Source organism: Choloepus didactylus, chromosome 7 (assembly GCF_015220235.1).
Source record: "Choloepus didactylus isolate mChoDid1 chromosome 7, mChoDid1.pri, whole genome shotgun sequence".
Lineage (NCBI taxonomy): Eukaryota > Metazoa > Chordata > Mammalia > Pilosa > Megalonychidae > Choloepus > Choloepus didactylus.
In genome coordinates this window covers 104,175,522-104,192,815 of record NC_051313.1, presented here as the reverse complement: position 1 = coordinate 104,192,815, position 17,294 = coordinate 104,175,522, and the positions used below count along the sequence as shown (strand labels likewise).

General features: G+C 37.5%; 1 protein-coding gene across 3 annotated transcripts in view; it reads left to right on the top strand.

Moving 5' to 3' along the window:
• Positions 1–17,294, top strand: part of LOC119539768 (CD2 associated protein) — a 180,297-nt gene that overhangs the window by 39,325 nt on the left and 123,678 nt on the right. For all 3 annotated transcript variants that reach the window (XM_037843532.1, XM_037843534.1, XM_037843533.1), the window contains exon 2: positions 14,892–15,052. In XM_037843532.1, the coding sequence (XP_037699460.1) occupies positions 14,892–15,052 (161 nt within the window). The remainder of the gene's footprint in view (positions 1–14,891; positions 15,053–17,294) is intronic.

The following is a 17,294-nucleotide window of genomic DNA, read 5'->3' as shown; positions in this document are numbered from 1 at the left end:
TCCTTTGTTCTGTTAACATAGTGTATTACATTAATGGATTTTCTTATGTTGAACCACCTTTTTCTACCTTGGATGAATCCCACTTGATCATGACGAATAATTCTTTTGATGTGCTTTTGGATTCAATGTCCTAGTATTTGGTTGACAATTTTTACATCTATATTCATAAGGGATATTGGTCTGTGGTTTTCTATTCTTGTGATATCTTTCTCTGGCTTTAGTGTGAGGATTATATTGGCCTCATAGAATAAGGTAGGTAGTTTTCCTTCCTCTTCAATTTTTTGGAAGCCTTTGAGTAGGATTGGTGTTAATTCTTCTTGGAATGTTTGGTAAAATTCTCCTATGAAGCTGTCTTTGTTGTCCTGGGCTTTTCTTTGTTGGGAGGTTCTCAATTATAGATTCAATCTCTTTACTTGTTATTGTTTGATCTTTGTTTCTTTTTGAGTCAGTATAGGTAATTTGTGTTTTTCTGGGAATTTGTATATTTCGTCTAGATTATCCAATTTGTTGGTGTACAGTTGTTCATAGTATCCTCTTATAGTCCTTTTTAATTCTGTGGGTTTGGTAGTAATTTCTCCCTTTTACTTTCTGATTTTAGTTATTTGTGTCCTCTTTTTTTTTTTGTCAGCTTAGTTAAAAGGTTTGTCAATTTGATTGATCTTTTCAAAGAACCTACTTTTTAAAAACATTTTTATTGTGAAATATAACATATATACAGAAAAGTGATAAATTTCAAAATACTGTTTGATAGGTAGAGCAAATTTCAAAGTGTAATGTGGGTTACAGTTCCACAATTTCAGGTATTTCCTTCTGGCTGTTCTAATACACTAGAAACTAAAAAGAAATATCTGTATAATGATTCAATAGTCATTATCATTTATTTAATCTTAACTTCTCTGTTACAACTCCTCCCTCTCATTTGATCGTTTTCTCAGTCTTCAGGGAAATTTGGGCAGTGACCATTCAAACTTCTTCATGTTGGAAAGGGGTGTGGCCATCATGGGGTAGAGGAATGCAAGTGGTTGATGTTCTGGGAGAGACTGTTAGTTACCTCTGAGTTTCAGGGCTTATCTGACATAGGAAAAATCTGGAGGTTTTAAGTTTCTGGAAAATAAACTTAATAAATAAAACTTTTATAGAGTCTTAGATAAAACCCTGGGTTTTCTTTAGGGTTTTCAGGAATACTGTTGGTTGGGGCTTGACATGCTGTGGCAATCTGTAATCTCTGGCTGAAGCTTGCATAAGAGTTACCTCCAGAATGACTTCTGGACTCTATTTGACAAAGAACCAACTTTTGATTTTGTTGATTCTATTTTTCTAATTCTCAGTGAACTCTGTTCTTAATCTTATTTCTCCTTTCTGCTCACTTTGGGTTTATTTGTTCTTTTTTTGTAGATTGTCTAGTTTTATGGTAAGATCAGTTGACATTTCTTCTTTTTTAATGCAGTTATCTAGAGTTGCAAATTTCTCTCTAAGCACTGCCTTTACTTGTGCCATAAGTTTTGGTATGTGTGTTTTCCTTTTCATTTGCCTCAAGATATTTCCTGATTTCTCTTGTGACTTTTTCTTTGACCCATAGGCTTTTTAAAAGTACATTTAGTTTCCATGTATTTGGGGATTTTTCATTTCTCCCTGTTATTAATTTTTTTTTATTTTTTTATTTTTTTATTTTTTATTTATTTTTTAATCATTTTATTGAGATATATTCACATACCACACAGTCATACAAAACAAATCGTACTTTCGATTGTTTACAATACCATTACATAGTTGTACATTCATCACCTAAATCAATCCCTGACACCTTCATTAGCACACACACAAAAATAACAAGAATAATAATTAGAGTGAAAAAGAGCCATTGAAGTAAAAAAGAACACTGGGTACCTTTGTCTGTTTGGTTCCTTCCCCTATTTTTCTACTCATCCATCCATAAACTAGACAAAGTGGAGTGTGGTCCTTATGTCTTTCCCAATCCCATTGTCACCCCTCATAAGCTACATTTTTTTTTTTTTTAATTCAGTTTTATTGAAATATATTCACAAACCATACAGTCATCCATGGTATACAATCAACTGTTCACGGTATGATCATATAGTTATGCGTTCATCACCACAATCTATTTCTGAACATTTTCCTTACATCAGAAAGAATCAGAATAAGAATAAAAAATAAAAGTGAAAAGAGAATACCCAAACCATCCCCCCATCCCACCCTATTTGTCATTTAGTTTTTACTCCCATTTTTCTACTGATTTTTTTTCAATTTTTTAACTTTGTTTATCAAAAAATTAAAAACAAACAGGCAAACAACAACCAAAAAAACCCCACAACATTTCAAACAAAGCAATGGATTAAGGAAAACAAATAACCTAAAATAACTACTTTGCTTCCAATATGTTCCTACCATACCCCAAGAAAATTAATAAACCATGTCCAAACAAAGGAGTAAGAAAAAAAAATAATCTAAAATAACTACATTGCTTCCAGCATGTGCCTACCATACCCCAAGAAAATTAACAACTCCTAAGAAAACAAAGGAATAAGAGAAAAAAAAAACCTAAAATAACTCTATTGCTTCCAACATGATCTTACTATATCCAAGAAAGTTTACAAACCATAATCATTCCTGAGCATTCCCATAACGTTGAGATTACCCTCCATAGTTTATCTGTTCTTATTAGATTATCATTCCCCCTCCACTAATTGGTATCTCTAGGTCCCCTACATTCTACAGTATAAAACATTGTACATTTTTCACAGAATTCACATTAGTGGTAACATACAATATCTCTCTTTTTGTGCCTGGCTTATTTTGCTCAGCATTATGTCTTTTTTTTTTTTTTTTTTTTTTTAATCTTCATTTTATTGAGATATATTCATATACCACGCAGTCATACAAAACAAATCGTACTTTCGATTGTTCACAGTACCATTACATAGTTGTACATTCATCACCCAAATCAATCCCTGACACCTTCATTAGCACACACACAAGAATAACAAGAATAATAATTAGAGTGAAAAGGAGCAATTGAAGTAAAAAAGAACACTGGGTACCTTTGTCTGTTTGTTTCCTTCCCCTATTTTTCTACTCATCCATCCATAAACTAGACAAAGTGGAGTGTGGTCCTTATGGCTTTCCCAATCCCCTTGTCACCCCTCATAAGCTACATTTTTATACAACTGTCTTCGAGATTCATGGGTTCTGGGTTGTAGTTTGATAGTTTCAGGTATCCACCACCAGCTACCCCAATTCTTTAGAACCTAAAAAGGGTTGTCTAAAGTGTGCGTAAGAGTGCCCTCCAGAGTGACCTCTCGGCTCGTTTTGGAATCTCTCTGCCACTGAAGCTTATTTCATTTCCTTTCACATCCCCCTTTTGGTCAAGAAGATGTTCTCCGTCCCACGATGCCGGGTCTACATTCCTCCCCGGGAGTCATATTCCACGTTGCCAGGGAGATTCACTCCCCTGGGTGTCTGATCCCACGTAGGGGGGAGGGCAGTGATTTCACCTTTCAAGTTGGCTTAGCCAGAGAGAGAGGGCCACATCTGAGCAACAAAGAGGCATTCAGGAGGAGACTCTTAGGCACAAATATAGAGAGGCCTAGCCTCTCCTTTGCAGCAACCGTCTTCCCAAGGGTAAAACTTATGGTAGAGGGCTCAACCCATCAAACCACCAGTCCCCTATGTCTGTGGTCATGTTAGCAACCATGGAGGTGGGTTAGGCGAATACCCCTGCACTCTCCACAGGCTCCTCAAGGGGGCACTACATCTTTTTTTTTTCCCTGTTTTTCTTTCTTTTTTTTTTTTTTTTTAACTTTCCCTTCTTTTTTAAATCAACTGTATGAAAAAAAAGTTAGAAAGAAAACAAACATACAATAAAAGAACATTTCAAAGAGTCCATAACAAGGGAGTAAGAAAAAGACAACTAACCTAAGATAACTGCTTAACTTTCAACATGTTCCTACTTTACCCCAAGAAAGTTACATAATATAGCAACATTTCTGTGAACTTGTTCCTACTATATCCATCAGAATTTAACAGACCATAGTCATTTCTGGGCATCCCCAGAACGTTAAATAGCTTATCTGTTCTTCTTGGATTATTGTTCCCCCTTCCTTAATTGCTCTCTACTGCTAGTTCCCCTACATTCTACATTATAAACCATTTGTTTTACATTTTTCAAAGTTCACATTAGTGGTAGCATATAATATTTCTCTTTTTGTGCCTGGCTTATTTCGCTCAGCATTATGTCTTCAAGGTTCATCCATGTTGTCATATGTTTCATGAGATCGTTCCTTCTTACTGTCACGTAGTATTCCATCGTGTGTATATACCACATTTTCTTTATCCACTCATCTGTTGAAGGACATTTGGGTTGTTTCCATCTCTTGGCAATTGTGAATAATGCTGCTATGAACATTGGCGTGCAGATATCTGTTCGTGTCACTGCTTTCCGATCTTCCGGGTATATACTGAGAAGTGCAATCGCTGGATCGAATGGTAGCTCTACATCTAGTTTTCTAAGGAACTGCCAGACTGACTTCCAGAGTGGCTGAACCATTATACAGTCCCACCAACAATGAATAAGAGTTCCAATTTCTCCACATCCCCTCCAGCATTTGTAGTTTCCTGTTTGTTTAATGGCAGCCATTCTAACTGGTGTTAGATGGTATCTCATTGTGGTCTTAATTTGCATCTCTCTAATAGCTAGTGAAGCTGAACATTTTTTCATGTGTTTCTTGGCCATTTGTATTTCCTCTTCAGAGAACTGTCTTTTCATATCTTTTGCCCATTTTATAATTGGGCTGTCTGTACTATTGTCATTGAGTTGTAGGATTTCTTTGTATATGCAAGATATCAGTCTTTTGTCAGATACATGGTTTCCAAAAATGTTTTCCCATTGAGTTGGCTGCCTCTTTACCTTTTTGAGAAATTCCTTTGAGGTGCAGAAACTTCTAAGCTTGAGGAGTTCCCATTTATCTATTTTCTCTTTTGTTGCTTGTGCTTTGGGTGTAAAGTCTAGGAAGTGGCCGCCTAATACAAGGTCTTGAAGATGTTTTCCTACATTATCTTCTAGGAGTTTTATGGTACTTTCTTTTATATTGAGATCTTTGGTCCATTTTGAGTTAATTTTTGTGTAGGGGGTGAGGTAGGGGTCCTCTTTCATTCTTTTGGATATGGATATCCAACTCTTCCAGCCCCATTTGTTGAAAAGACCATTATGGCTCAGTTCAGTGGCTTTGGGGGCCTTATCAAAGATCAGTCGGCCATAGATCTGAGGGTCTATCTCCGAATTCTCAGTTCGATTCCATTGATCTATATGTCTATCTTTGTGCCAGTACCATGCTGTTTTGGCAACTGTGGCTTTATGATAAGCTTCAAAGTCAGGGAGTGTAAGTCCTCCCACTTCGTTTTTCTTTTTTAGAGTGTCTTTAGCAATTCGAGGCATCTTCCCTTTCCAAAAAATTTGATAACTAGCTTTTCCAAGTCTGCAAAGTAGGTTGTTGGAATTTTGATTGGGATTGCATTGAATCTGTAGATGAATTTGGGTAGAATTGACATCTTAATGACATTTAGCCTTCCTATCCATGAACATGGAATATTTTTCCATCTTTTAAGGTCCCCTTCTATTTCTTTTAGTAGAGTTATGTAGTTTTCTTTGTATAGGTCTTTTACATCTTTGGTTAAGTTTATTCCTAGGTACTTGATTTTTTTAGTTGCTATTGAAAATGGTATCTTTTTCTTGAGTGTCTCTTCAGTTTGTTCATTTCTAGCATATAGAAACATTACTGACTTATGTGCATTAATCTTGTATCCCGTTACTTTGCTAAATTTGTTTATTAGCTCTAGTAGGTGTATCGTCGATTTCTCAGGGTTTTCTAGATATAAGATCATATCATCTGCAAACAATGACAGTTTTACTTCTTGTTTTCCAATTTGGATGCCTTTTATTTCTTTGTCTTGCCGGATTGCCCTGGCTAGCACTTCCAGCACAATGTTGAATAACAGTGGTGACAGCGGGCATCCTTGTCTTGTTCCTGATCTTAGAGGGAAGGCTTTCAGTCTCTCACCATTGAGTACTATGCTGGCTGTGGGTTTTTCATATATGCTCTTTATCATATTGAGGAAGTTTCCTTCAATTCCTACCTTTTGAAGTGTTTTTATCAAAAAGGGATGTTGGATTTTGTCAAATGCTTTTTCAGCATCTATTGAGATGATCAATTGATTTTTCCCTTTCGAGTTTTTAATGTGTTGTAATACATTGATTGTTTTTCTTATGTTGAACCATCCTTGCATGCCTGGAATGAACCCCACTTGGTCATGGTGTATGATTTTTTTAATGTGTCTTTGGATTCGATTTGCAAGTATTTTGTTGAGGATTTTTGCATCTATATTCATTAGGGAGATTGGCTGGTAGTTTTCCTTTTTTGTAGTATCTTTGCCTGTTTTTGGTATTAGATTGATGTTAGCTTCATAAAATGAGTTAGGTAGTGTTCCCTTTTCTTCAATGTTTTGAAAGAGTTTGAGTAAGATTGGTGTCAGTTCTTTCTGGAAAGTTTGGTAGAATTCCCCCTGTGAAGCCATCTGGCCCTGGGCATTTATTTGTGGGAAGATTTTGATGACTGATTGGATCTCTTTGCTTGTGATGGGTTGGTTGAGGTCTTCTATTTCTTCTCTGGTCAGTCTAGGTTGTTCATATGTTTCCAGGAAATTGTCCATTTCTTCTACATTGTCCAGTTTGTTGCCATACAGTTGTTCATAATATCCTCTTATAATTTTTTTAATTTCTTCAGGATCTGCAGTTATGTCACCTTTTTCATTCATTATTTTGTTTATATGGGTCTTCTCTCTTTTTGATTTTGTCAGTCTAGCTAGGGGCTTGTCAATCTTGTTGATCTTCTCAAAGAACCAACTTTTGGTGATATTTATCCTCTCTATTGTTTTTTTGTTCTCTATGTCATTTATTTCTGCTTTAATCCTTGTTATTTCTTTTCTTCTACTTGGTTTAAGATTGGTTTGCTGTTCATTTTCTAGCTTCTTCAGTTGATCCGTTAGTTCTTTGATTTTGGCTCTTTCTTCCTTTTTAATATATGCGTTTAGTGCTATAAATTTCCCCCTTAGCACTGCTTTTGCTGCATCCCATAGATTTTGGTATGTTGTGTTCTCATTTTCATTCGTCTCTATATATTTAGCAATTTCTCTTGCTATTTCTTCTTTAACCCACTGATTGTTTAGGAGTGTGTTGTTTAACCTCCAGGTATTTGTGAATTTTCTAAGTCTCTGATGGTTATTGACTTCTAATTGTATTCCATTGTGGTCAGAGAATGTGCTTTGAATAATTTCAATCTTTTTAAATTTATTGAGGCTTGTTTTATGTCCCAGCATATGATCTATTCTGGAGAAAGTTCCATGAGCACTAGAAAAGTATGTGTATCCTGGTGATTTGGGATGTAATGTCCTGTATATGTCTGTTAAATCTAATTCATTTATCAGATTGTTTAGGTTTTCAATTTCCTTATTGGTCTTCTGTCTGGTTGATCTATCTATAGGAGAGAGTGATGTGTTGAAGTCTCCCACAATTATTGTGGAAACATCAATTGCTTCCTTTAGTTTTTCCAGTGTTTCTCTCATGTATTTTGTGGCACCTTGATTGGGTGCATAGACATTTACGATTGTTATTTCTTCTTGCTGAATTGCCCCTTTATTAGTATGTAGTGGCCTTCTTTGTCTCTCAAAACATCCCTGCATTTGAAGTCTATTTTATCTGAGATTAATATTGCTACACCTGCTTTCTTTTGGCTGTAGCTTGCATGAAATATTTTTTTTTTCCATCCTTTCACTTTCAGTTTCTTTGTGTCCCTGTGTCTAAGATGAGTCTCTTGTATGCAACATATTGATGGTTCATTTTTTTTGATCCATTCTGCGAATCTATATCTTTTAATTGGGGAGTTTAATCCATTTACATTCAACGTTAAAACCGTGAAGGCATTTCTTGAATCGGCCATCTTATCCTTTGGTTTATGTTTGCCATATTTTTCCCTCTCTCTATTAATATCCTTTATTGTACCCATACCGAATCTCTTTAGTACTGAACCTTTCTCCAAGTCTCTCTGTCCTGTCTTTGTTTCTCTGTCTGTAGGGCTCCCTTTAGTATCTCCAGTAGGGCAGGTCTCTTGTTAGCAAATTCTCTCAGCATTTGTTTGTCTGTGAAAAATTTAAGCTCTCCCTCAAATTTGAAGGAGAGCTTTGGTGGATAAAGTATTCTTGGCTGGAAATTTTTCTCACTCCGAATTTTAAATATATCGTGCCACTGCCTTCTCGCCTCCATGGTGGCTGCTGAGTAGTCACTACTTAGTCTTATGCTGTTTCCTTTGTATGTGGTGAATTGCTTTTCTCTTGCTGCTTTCAGAACTTGCTCCTTCTCTTCTGTGTTTGACAGTGTGATCAGTATATGTCTCGGAGTGGGTTTATTTGGATTTATTCTATTTGGGGTTCGCTGAGCATTTATGATTTGTGTATTTATGTTGTTTAGAAGATTTGGGAAGTTTTCCCCAACAATTTCTTTGAATACTCTTCCTAGACCTTTACCCTTTTCTTCTCCTTCTGGGACACCAATGAGTCTTATATTTGGACGTTTCATATTATCTATCATATCCCTGAGGTCCATTTCGATTTTTTCAATTTTTTTCCCCATTCTTTCTTTTATGCTTTCATTTTCCATTCTGTCATCTTCTAGGTCACTGATTCGTTGTTCAACTTCCTCTAGTCTTGTACTATGAGTGTCCAGAGTCTTTTTAATTTGGTCAACAGTTTCTTTAATTTCCATAAGATCATCCATTTTTTTATTTAGTCTTGCAGTGTCTTCTTTATGCTCTTCTAGAGTCTTCTTGATTTCCTTTATATCCCGTACTATGGTCTCATTGTTCATCTTTAGTTCTTTGAGTAGCTGCTGTAGGTGCTGTGTCTCTTCTGGTCTTTTGATTTGGGTGCTTGGGCTTGGGTTATCCATATCGTCTGGTTTTTTCATATGCTTTATAATTTTCTGTTGTTTTTGGCCTCATGGCATTTGTTGAACTTGATAGGGTTCTTTTAGGGTTTGTTGACCTATTGAAGTCCTTATCTCTAATTTGTCAGATCTACAGCTTCGTGGAGTACACTTTCTCTAACTAACCAGCAGGTGGCGTCCACGAGCCACCTGTTCTCCACAAGCCAGTTCTCCCCTGCTTAGCCTTTTTGGTGAGTGGGGGAGTGAGTCTTGTGGGGCCCAATTGGTGTACCAAGCTTGCGTGTGTAGTTGGTATTGCCTGCCCTGTATGTTGGGCGTGTTTCTGGGCAGTCGGGGAGGTGGGGTGGCCGTAACAATCAAATCTCCCTGGTGATCCTAGAGTTGTAAAGCTGCTGCAATATTCTAATCCTTCAGTTCAGTCCTGCCACAGTTTGTCTCTGCCTCTGACCCACAAGTCCTTGGTATTGGCGTATGGCTCCTGAGACTTGCAAGTGGGCCCCTCTTCCAGGCCGTGCACCCCGGGTCCTCTGTTGAGGGATGACTGTGCTATGTCACAGGTGAGTGCCGTCCCCCCAGGGCAGTTCTGGGCTGCTGGGCTGTGTAGGGAGGCTCCCAGTCTGCTCAAATGATAGCTGAGTGGGGCTTTGTTAATTCACACTGCTCCACCTTCCCAACTCTGGGACAATCAGCTGAGGTTGCAGGGAAGGCTAATGTCCACGCCCAGTTTTGTGGTGTGTGCCTGTTATTTGAAGCACTTCCGTCACACTGGGTTGTTTGGGGCAGCTCTGGGCTATGGGGCTGGCGATGGGCAGGAATGTTTCCTGTCCACCAGGATGGTGGCTGTGAGCGGACACCCCCCTTTTCTTGGGAAGTTGTGGTGTTTAGTGAATTTTCTCAGCCACTGGATTATTGCCTTTTGTCTCAGAGCTCTCTTAGTTCTGCTCTTGACTTGACGTGCCCAAATTGAAAGTCTTTGAAGCTTTATGTATTGGGCTTCTTAGAGTAATTGTTTTAGAAAAAGAAAAAAGGATTAAAAAAAAAAAAAAAAAAGCCCTCCTCAGAGATCTAATGGGTTATTGAAATGCTAATAGACAAAGCAACCAGGGCCATTAAGGAAAGGTCCACAGGGCAGAAAGATCAGCTTTTCTTCGGGATTTGCATATGCGCCTCAAGGCCTGAGCTCCGCCTTTCACCAGAACTCCAAAAATACTCTGCTTTTATTTTGGAGTTTTTCGTGTTGTTTTTTTTTTCTATGCCTGTCTCCTCTCTGCTGGGCTGGCTGCTCTCAGATTCTCTGGTGTCTGGTCTCAGTCTATCTATGGTTGGAGTTTGGATCAGTAGAATGAGTTTCCGATAAGGGCTGCCACTGCAGTTCTCCGTTCTCCTTCCCGGAGCTGACAGCCCTTCCTCCCACGGGACTGAGCCTGGCAGGGAGTGGCGCGGGTCCCCTGGCCGCAAAAACTTAAGATTTCGCTGATCTCAGCAGTTCGACATTTTCATGAGTGTTGTATGAAGTATGCCCAAAGACAGATTCCTCTGTGGTGTCCAGTCCACGCAGTTCCTGGCTTTCTACCTACTTTCCTGGAGGAGTAACTAAAACATACAGCTCACCAGTCTGGCATCTTGCCCTGCCTCCTCATTGTCCCTGTTATTAATTTTTAGCTTCATTTCTTTGTCGTTGGAGAAGATACATATGATTTCAACATTTTTGAATTTATTGATACTTTTTTTGTGACATGAGATATGGTCTGTCTTGGAGAATGATCCATGTGCCTAGAAAAAAAATGTGTATTCTGCTGTTGAGTGCAGTGTCCTACATACGTCTGTTAGGTCTAGTTGGTATATATACCAAGGATATTATTCAAGTCTTCTATTTCTTTACCACTTTTCTGTCTAGATGTTTTATCCATTATTGTAAGCAGTGTAGTGAAGTCTTCTATTAATGTAAAACTGCCTGTTTCTTTCTTCAGACTGTCAATATTTGCTTCATACATTTTGAGACTCTACCAATAGGGGTATATATATTTATAATTGTTATGTCTTCTTGTCGAATTGACCCTTTATTCTGTATAGAGTGTCCCTCTTTGTCTCTCATAATTGTATTTGACTTAAAGTCTATTTTTATTTGATAATAGTATAGCTACCCTAGCTCTCTTTTGGTTAGTACTTGCATGGTATATATTTTTTACATCCTTCCATTCTCAACCTACTTTTACTAAAAAGTGATATTATAAGATCTGGGTACTAGGTATGCTCATTGCCATTGGGTATGACTGATTGCGGAAATTGTGCATGCAGGAAGTGTGTATGTTTGCATATCTATATCTAGGTATACACATATACATACACATACATTTACGTCTGTATATTTATTTATGTATTGAAAACCAAAAGTTTATGCTGATACATCTCATTTCAATCTTAATTTATTCTTGTTTGCTTCTTTTACATATTTGTAATTCCCTTTTCTGACATAGAAAAACTTGGCTTCCATTATCATTTAGATATTTATTTGTTTGATTAATCCTCCTGGATATGAAGAATCTCACATTTCTACTGTCAGCCTCCATCCTTGCACAGATACCCTCTTCTCCTGCTTGGGTTCTGACTCACCATCCTATGCTCTCTCCTCTCCCTTCTCTCTGCATGGACACCCCTCCTCACACCACTTGACTTTGATATCCCCCACAAGGCTACGCCTCCCCAGCCTCTTTGGGCTCTGACATGCCGTATCAGGTTGCCTTTCTGCATGGATGCCCATTCACTCTGTTTTGGAGTTCTGATATATGGCATCAGGAAGCTCCCAAATATAGATGTCCTCCTTAGTCTGCTCTGGCTCCGATTTTTCCACTCCCACCTCAACCCTTGTTGTAGAAATTCCTTACTTTTCTCGGGGTCTGACTTCTCACACCAGAGCCCCCATCTCTTGCCTCTTCCATTCCTACCTTGCTCTTCCACCCCTATGGTGTAAGGACTAAATTCTTTGGGAAGGTTGGGAGTGTGTGTTTCTTCCAGAACTAGTTTTTCAGTTAATTATGGTCTTTAATGATAAATCAGTATCTTCTCATACTTAAGAATAAATAACAAGTAAATAAAAAGCCAATTGGGAACTCTGTTTATATGTGTAGGATTTATTGACTTAGGGTTTTATTTTAGAATTAGCAGGTGGGGAGTTGGCCATTGCTGTGGGGGACCTCTAAATTCTGGAATTCATTAGTCATTGGTCTGAGAAACCAGCACTCGTCCAGTGCTCAAACAGTGCTCATTTCCCCAGACTGTTTTAACCCTTTCGTTTTTTTGCTTTGGGAGAAAAATGCCTAGCTACTTATCATTTTGTTCTTATTGTAGTTAATAATGGGTATCAGCTCTTCCACATAAAGATTTGAGTAATTCCCCTGTTTTCTGCTTTGTATTTCTCTTGAGACCTCCTTTTCTGAATGTCTGGCCTTTCCAGAGTTCTGCAGCACAAATCGGCCTCTGCTCTTAAAAGTCCCTTAAGTTCTCTGGGTTTCCTCCTCCTGGTTTTATGCACTTCTGTTTATGTGTACACTTTAAGAAATTTTTAAAATTTCTTGCTGGCTCCCTCACTGGTTATGACATTTTTTGCTGTAAATAGAAATCTTATCTAAATTTTACTTAAACATTAAGAGAAAACTGTGTTATAACACGAAGTCTTAAGGATGGTTGGTTCTGGGGCTTGTTAATTTAGCAGTTTGATGAATGCAGCAGGGATCCACGCCATTTTCATCTTTCTTCTCTTCTATTTCAATCACCTTTTCTTAATATGGCTGAAGCAGTTTGGGGCATCATATCCTCACTCAAGAACATGAAAATCTGCAGGAGGACATTCCTTCCTTGTGTTTCTTTTTTAAGGTCAAATAAAACCTTGCCAGAACCCCTGTTCACCTCTCATTGCTCAGAATTTATCCATCACTTGCCCCTTTGAAAACCAATCACTGGGAGTGGTGATGAATGAAATTATAAGTGGTCTATTTCGGTTTGCAACAGGTACCAGAGTGCAGTGGACTGGCTTTTATCGGTTGGGGATTATTAGCTTACAAGTTACAGTTCTAAGGCCAATGAAAATGTCCAAATAAAGGCATCAACAGAAGGATTCCTTGTTTGAAGAAAGGCTGCTGGCATCTGGGACACCTCTGTCACATGGGAAGGCACATGGCCAATGTCTGCTGGTCTTTTCCTGGGTTTCGTTGCTATCTGCTTCTGGCTTCAGTGACTCTCTCAGCTTCCGTGAATGTATCCTTGTCTCTCAGCTTCTCTAGGGCTTCTTGCTAAGCTCTCTGGCATTTTCTGTCTTTTACCCTCTCATAAAAGACTGCAGTAAAAGGATTAAGACCCACCTTGAATTGGCTGGGTCACATCTCAGTTGAAATAACTTAGAGACCGAAAGGTACCACCCACAATAGGCCTGCACCCACAGGAATGGATTGAAAGAACATGGCCTTTTCTGGGGTACATAATTCCAAACCACCACATGGTCTGTCTCTAGACTTTTGCTCTTTCATCAGCGGCATTAGGTACCAGCTGGGACTTACTCAACTAAAGTCTGCATTTAAATAAAATTTTCCAGGTAGATTGAGTTGTATATTAATATTTAAAGAGTAGTGGTTCTAGATTAGTGAAGATTTTAGCCCCAGCTGAAGTACAGGGTTTGACATACCTGAACAAAATCAAGATTCTGTAAGAAAGGAAGAAAGGAGAGGGACTTGGGTAGAAATGGCTATTGGTTTTTGGCAAATAATAATATCTACCAATACTCCCTTACCATTTTTGGGGGTGGGTGGGTTTAGTTATATATGTGTGTTGTGTATTTTCTTTTTTCTCATGATTTTTATAGAAAGGAAGAAAAGATGAATGGAGGTATGGCTAGTTTGCCATCTTGAATCGGAAATCTATTGTTGTTTTTCATTTATTGACCCTATAAAATAATAATAGTATGTGTATATGGTGTCCTAGAATCTAAAATCCGGTGTTTAAAAGAGTAAATATTTATTAAGTCTTCATTTTAGGGTGTATTAGCTTTCTATTGCTTCATAACAATATCGCCACTTATATGAGTACCTTAAAGCTACATACATTTGTTATCTCACAGTTTCTGTGGTTTAGGAGTCTGGTGATGGCTAGTGGCAGTCCTTTGCAAGTCCTCGGTCAGGCTGTAATAAAGGTGTCGTCCAGGGCTGGGTTCTCATTTGGAGCTCGCCTGAGGAAGGATCCAATTCAAAGCTCATGTAGTTGTTGGTAGCATTTAGTTCCTTGGGCTGTGGGATTGAGAGTCAGTTTCTTGCTGGGTGTCAGCCAGAGAGCTCCTTCAGTTGCCTCCATGTGGCGCTCTCCATAGGCCACATCACAACATAGAAGCTTTGCATCTTCAGAACCGGCAAGGGAGAGAGTCTCCTAGCAAGACGGATGTTACAATCTTATGTAGTGTAATCACATATATTGTCATTATTTTGCCATATTTTGTTGGTTGGAAGGAAGACATAGTCACATCCAAACTTAAAGGGAGGGGATTACACAATGGCCTGAATACCAGCAGTTGGGGATCATGAGGACCTATCTCCATGATATAATGGGAGGGAGAGTGAGTCTCTCCGCCACAAAAATTATACAACTGACTGTAAGAGCATCCTTCTGATGATGTGAATCATGTACTGTGTTTCTTTTGAGGCTCCTCCTTAAAACTTGTACTGTACTTTATGCTGAGGTAATCAAATTTGCTGATATAAAATATTTAAAATCAAGACAAAGTTTGAAGTCTTTGCAGTATTAATTATTGTGGCTATACAGGGTGCCTTCATTTTGAGTTTATTATTATTTTGTGAATTAGATTTTAGACATTTCTTTTTTTTTTCTCGTTTTTTAGTTGACTATATTGTGGAGTATGACTATGATGCTATACATGATGATGAGTTAACTATTCGAGTTGGGGAAATAATCAGGAATGTGAAAAAACGACAGGAGGAAGGATGGCTAGAAGGAGAACTAAATGGGAGAAGAGGAATGTTCCCTGATAATTTCGTTAAGGTAAGTATTCTCAGTTAAATTTCTAGCTGATGATTCATAGAATTTCATCTTTCCCAGTTAAGAAATATTTTATTAAAATGTTTTAGCTAAATTTTTACTCTGTAGAATGGAAAAAAAAAAAAGGTTTAAGGACTTCTATAATGGATGTCATTGTGGCTTGGTGTCCTGGTGGATGATAACACTGTGTGTATGTATGTTTATATGTGTATTTATATATGTGTGTAATCTGTCTGTATTTGGGTGGCACTTTGTACAAGTTTATGTAGTGGCTTTGCTGCATGCATTCTCATTTGAGCACTACAATAGTCTTGCAAAGTAGGTAGGGCAGGTAGTAGCCCCATTTTTAAAATGGTGACATGGTTTGCCCAATGTTGGATAGCTAATAAAATATAGAATCTGAACTGAAGGCTGGGACAGTTATCTCTTTACTGACTGGTCTTCTCATTGCATGTTGTTGCTTTTCTGCTCTTTTGAGAATGTATTAGATCAACTGTTTTTTTCAGTTTCAGCATTGCAGCTGAACTGTTACCAAAGTAACAATTACTCTTAAATTAACACCCAAAATTCCTTATTTAGTATATATTCTAATCACCTCTGCCAGAAAAAAATTTCCAAGATTCTTAAATATATTGCAGACTAATAAAATTCTCAGTAATTTAGAGAAGGAAAAAATGTAAGGAGTATCTGCATATTTACATGTCAGTTATAATTGTCTTGTTTTCTATATTAGTTTTCTTACACCCAGCTTCATCCCCGGCCTCATTATTATGATTGAGTTCTTCTAGAAAGGCCAGAGTATCTCATTTGTTTTTCTAACTTGGACAATAGTTGTTAGCAGAACTACCTGTTCCACGTGGAGCCTTAGTAAATATTTGTTCCCTGAATAAATCTGTGTTTATTTTAGTTGTGTTTTCATCTCCAGTTATGAACATATCCTTTACTCTCTTAATTGATTTCAGAGAAGGTGAATGTCATCTATATTTTATCTCCTGAAAAAAACAAAGAAAGCTGTGGTAGGGAACTGAACATAAGGGGAAAGGTCACTTTGTTGTTGTTGTTGTTGTTTAAAGATCAATTTCTGTTTTCTGTTTTATAATAGAGTATAATTTCTACATACCATGGGAATTGGAGTCAGAATAACTGGCTTTTTAAAACTCAGTCAAGTTCCAGCTTTGCCGTTTGTGGGCCGTATGGTGTGGGGGAACTCAAATATTTTTTCTGTTTTCTTCTTTGTAAAATGGTATATTGATATAGACTATAGTATACCATGACATTGACTACACATTCTTTTTTTTTTTTTTTTTTTTGTAATGAAAGTGACGTTTCCAAGAAAAGTTATTAGAGGAATAGAATACTGATTAAAAAATAAGTTAAAAGTTAAGTAAGAAATATTTATATAGCTTTCTTGATTGTGTGCCTATGTGTGGTAGCAATACTGGGATGGTCCAGCATGGAACTCCATTTTGAAATCTCTTTTACTTTCCTGTTTCAGTTTAACTGGTATTAAAACTTGAATTTAATGAACTGCCTGCTAACGGAGGATGTAGTATATGAGTACGCTAAGCAATAGAGGGAGACTTAATTTGGGATTAAAAATTAACTACAGGACACTAGATTAGAGTCAGAGATATCAGCATGAACTCATGTTTAATTTAAATTATGTACAGGTACAGAAATAATTATAGATGTGTGTCATATATATATGTGAGCTGATATACACATGTTTCTTAGTTCTTTCACTGAGAAAGCCTAAAATCAGTGATGTCCCAGTAGTAACAAGTACACCCAGTGTCCAGATTTTGATTTCCAGATAGCATTCTCAAGAAAAAGGAACCAGAACTCCTTGGAGATTCTAGGGCTGATTCTAGGGCTTGGGTAAGAGAGATATATAAAATGAGCCTGGAGCGTCTTATAGAGCCAAAAAGAAGGAAGGACTCAAAAACGAAAGGATGGGGCTATGTAAAATGGACACAGGAGTCAGTCTGAAAGAGCTCCCAATGTCCAAAGCAGAAATAATTTGAGCAACAAAATAAATAATGTATTAATTGGTTTAATCCCTTGTCAGTTCATCTGTTGGTAGACATCCATATTTTGGCTATTATTAATAATGCTACTATGAACATTCCTGTACAAGAAGTTGTTTTATTATCTGTTTTCAGTTCTTACAGGCTTATATGTAGGACTGGGACTACGGAATCATATGCTTATTATTTAACTTTTTGAGGAGCTGCGAAACTGTTTT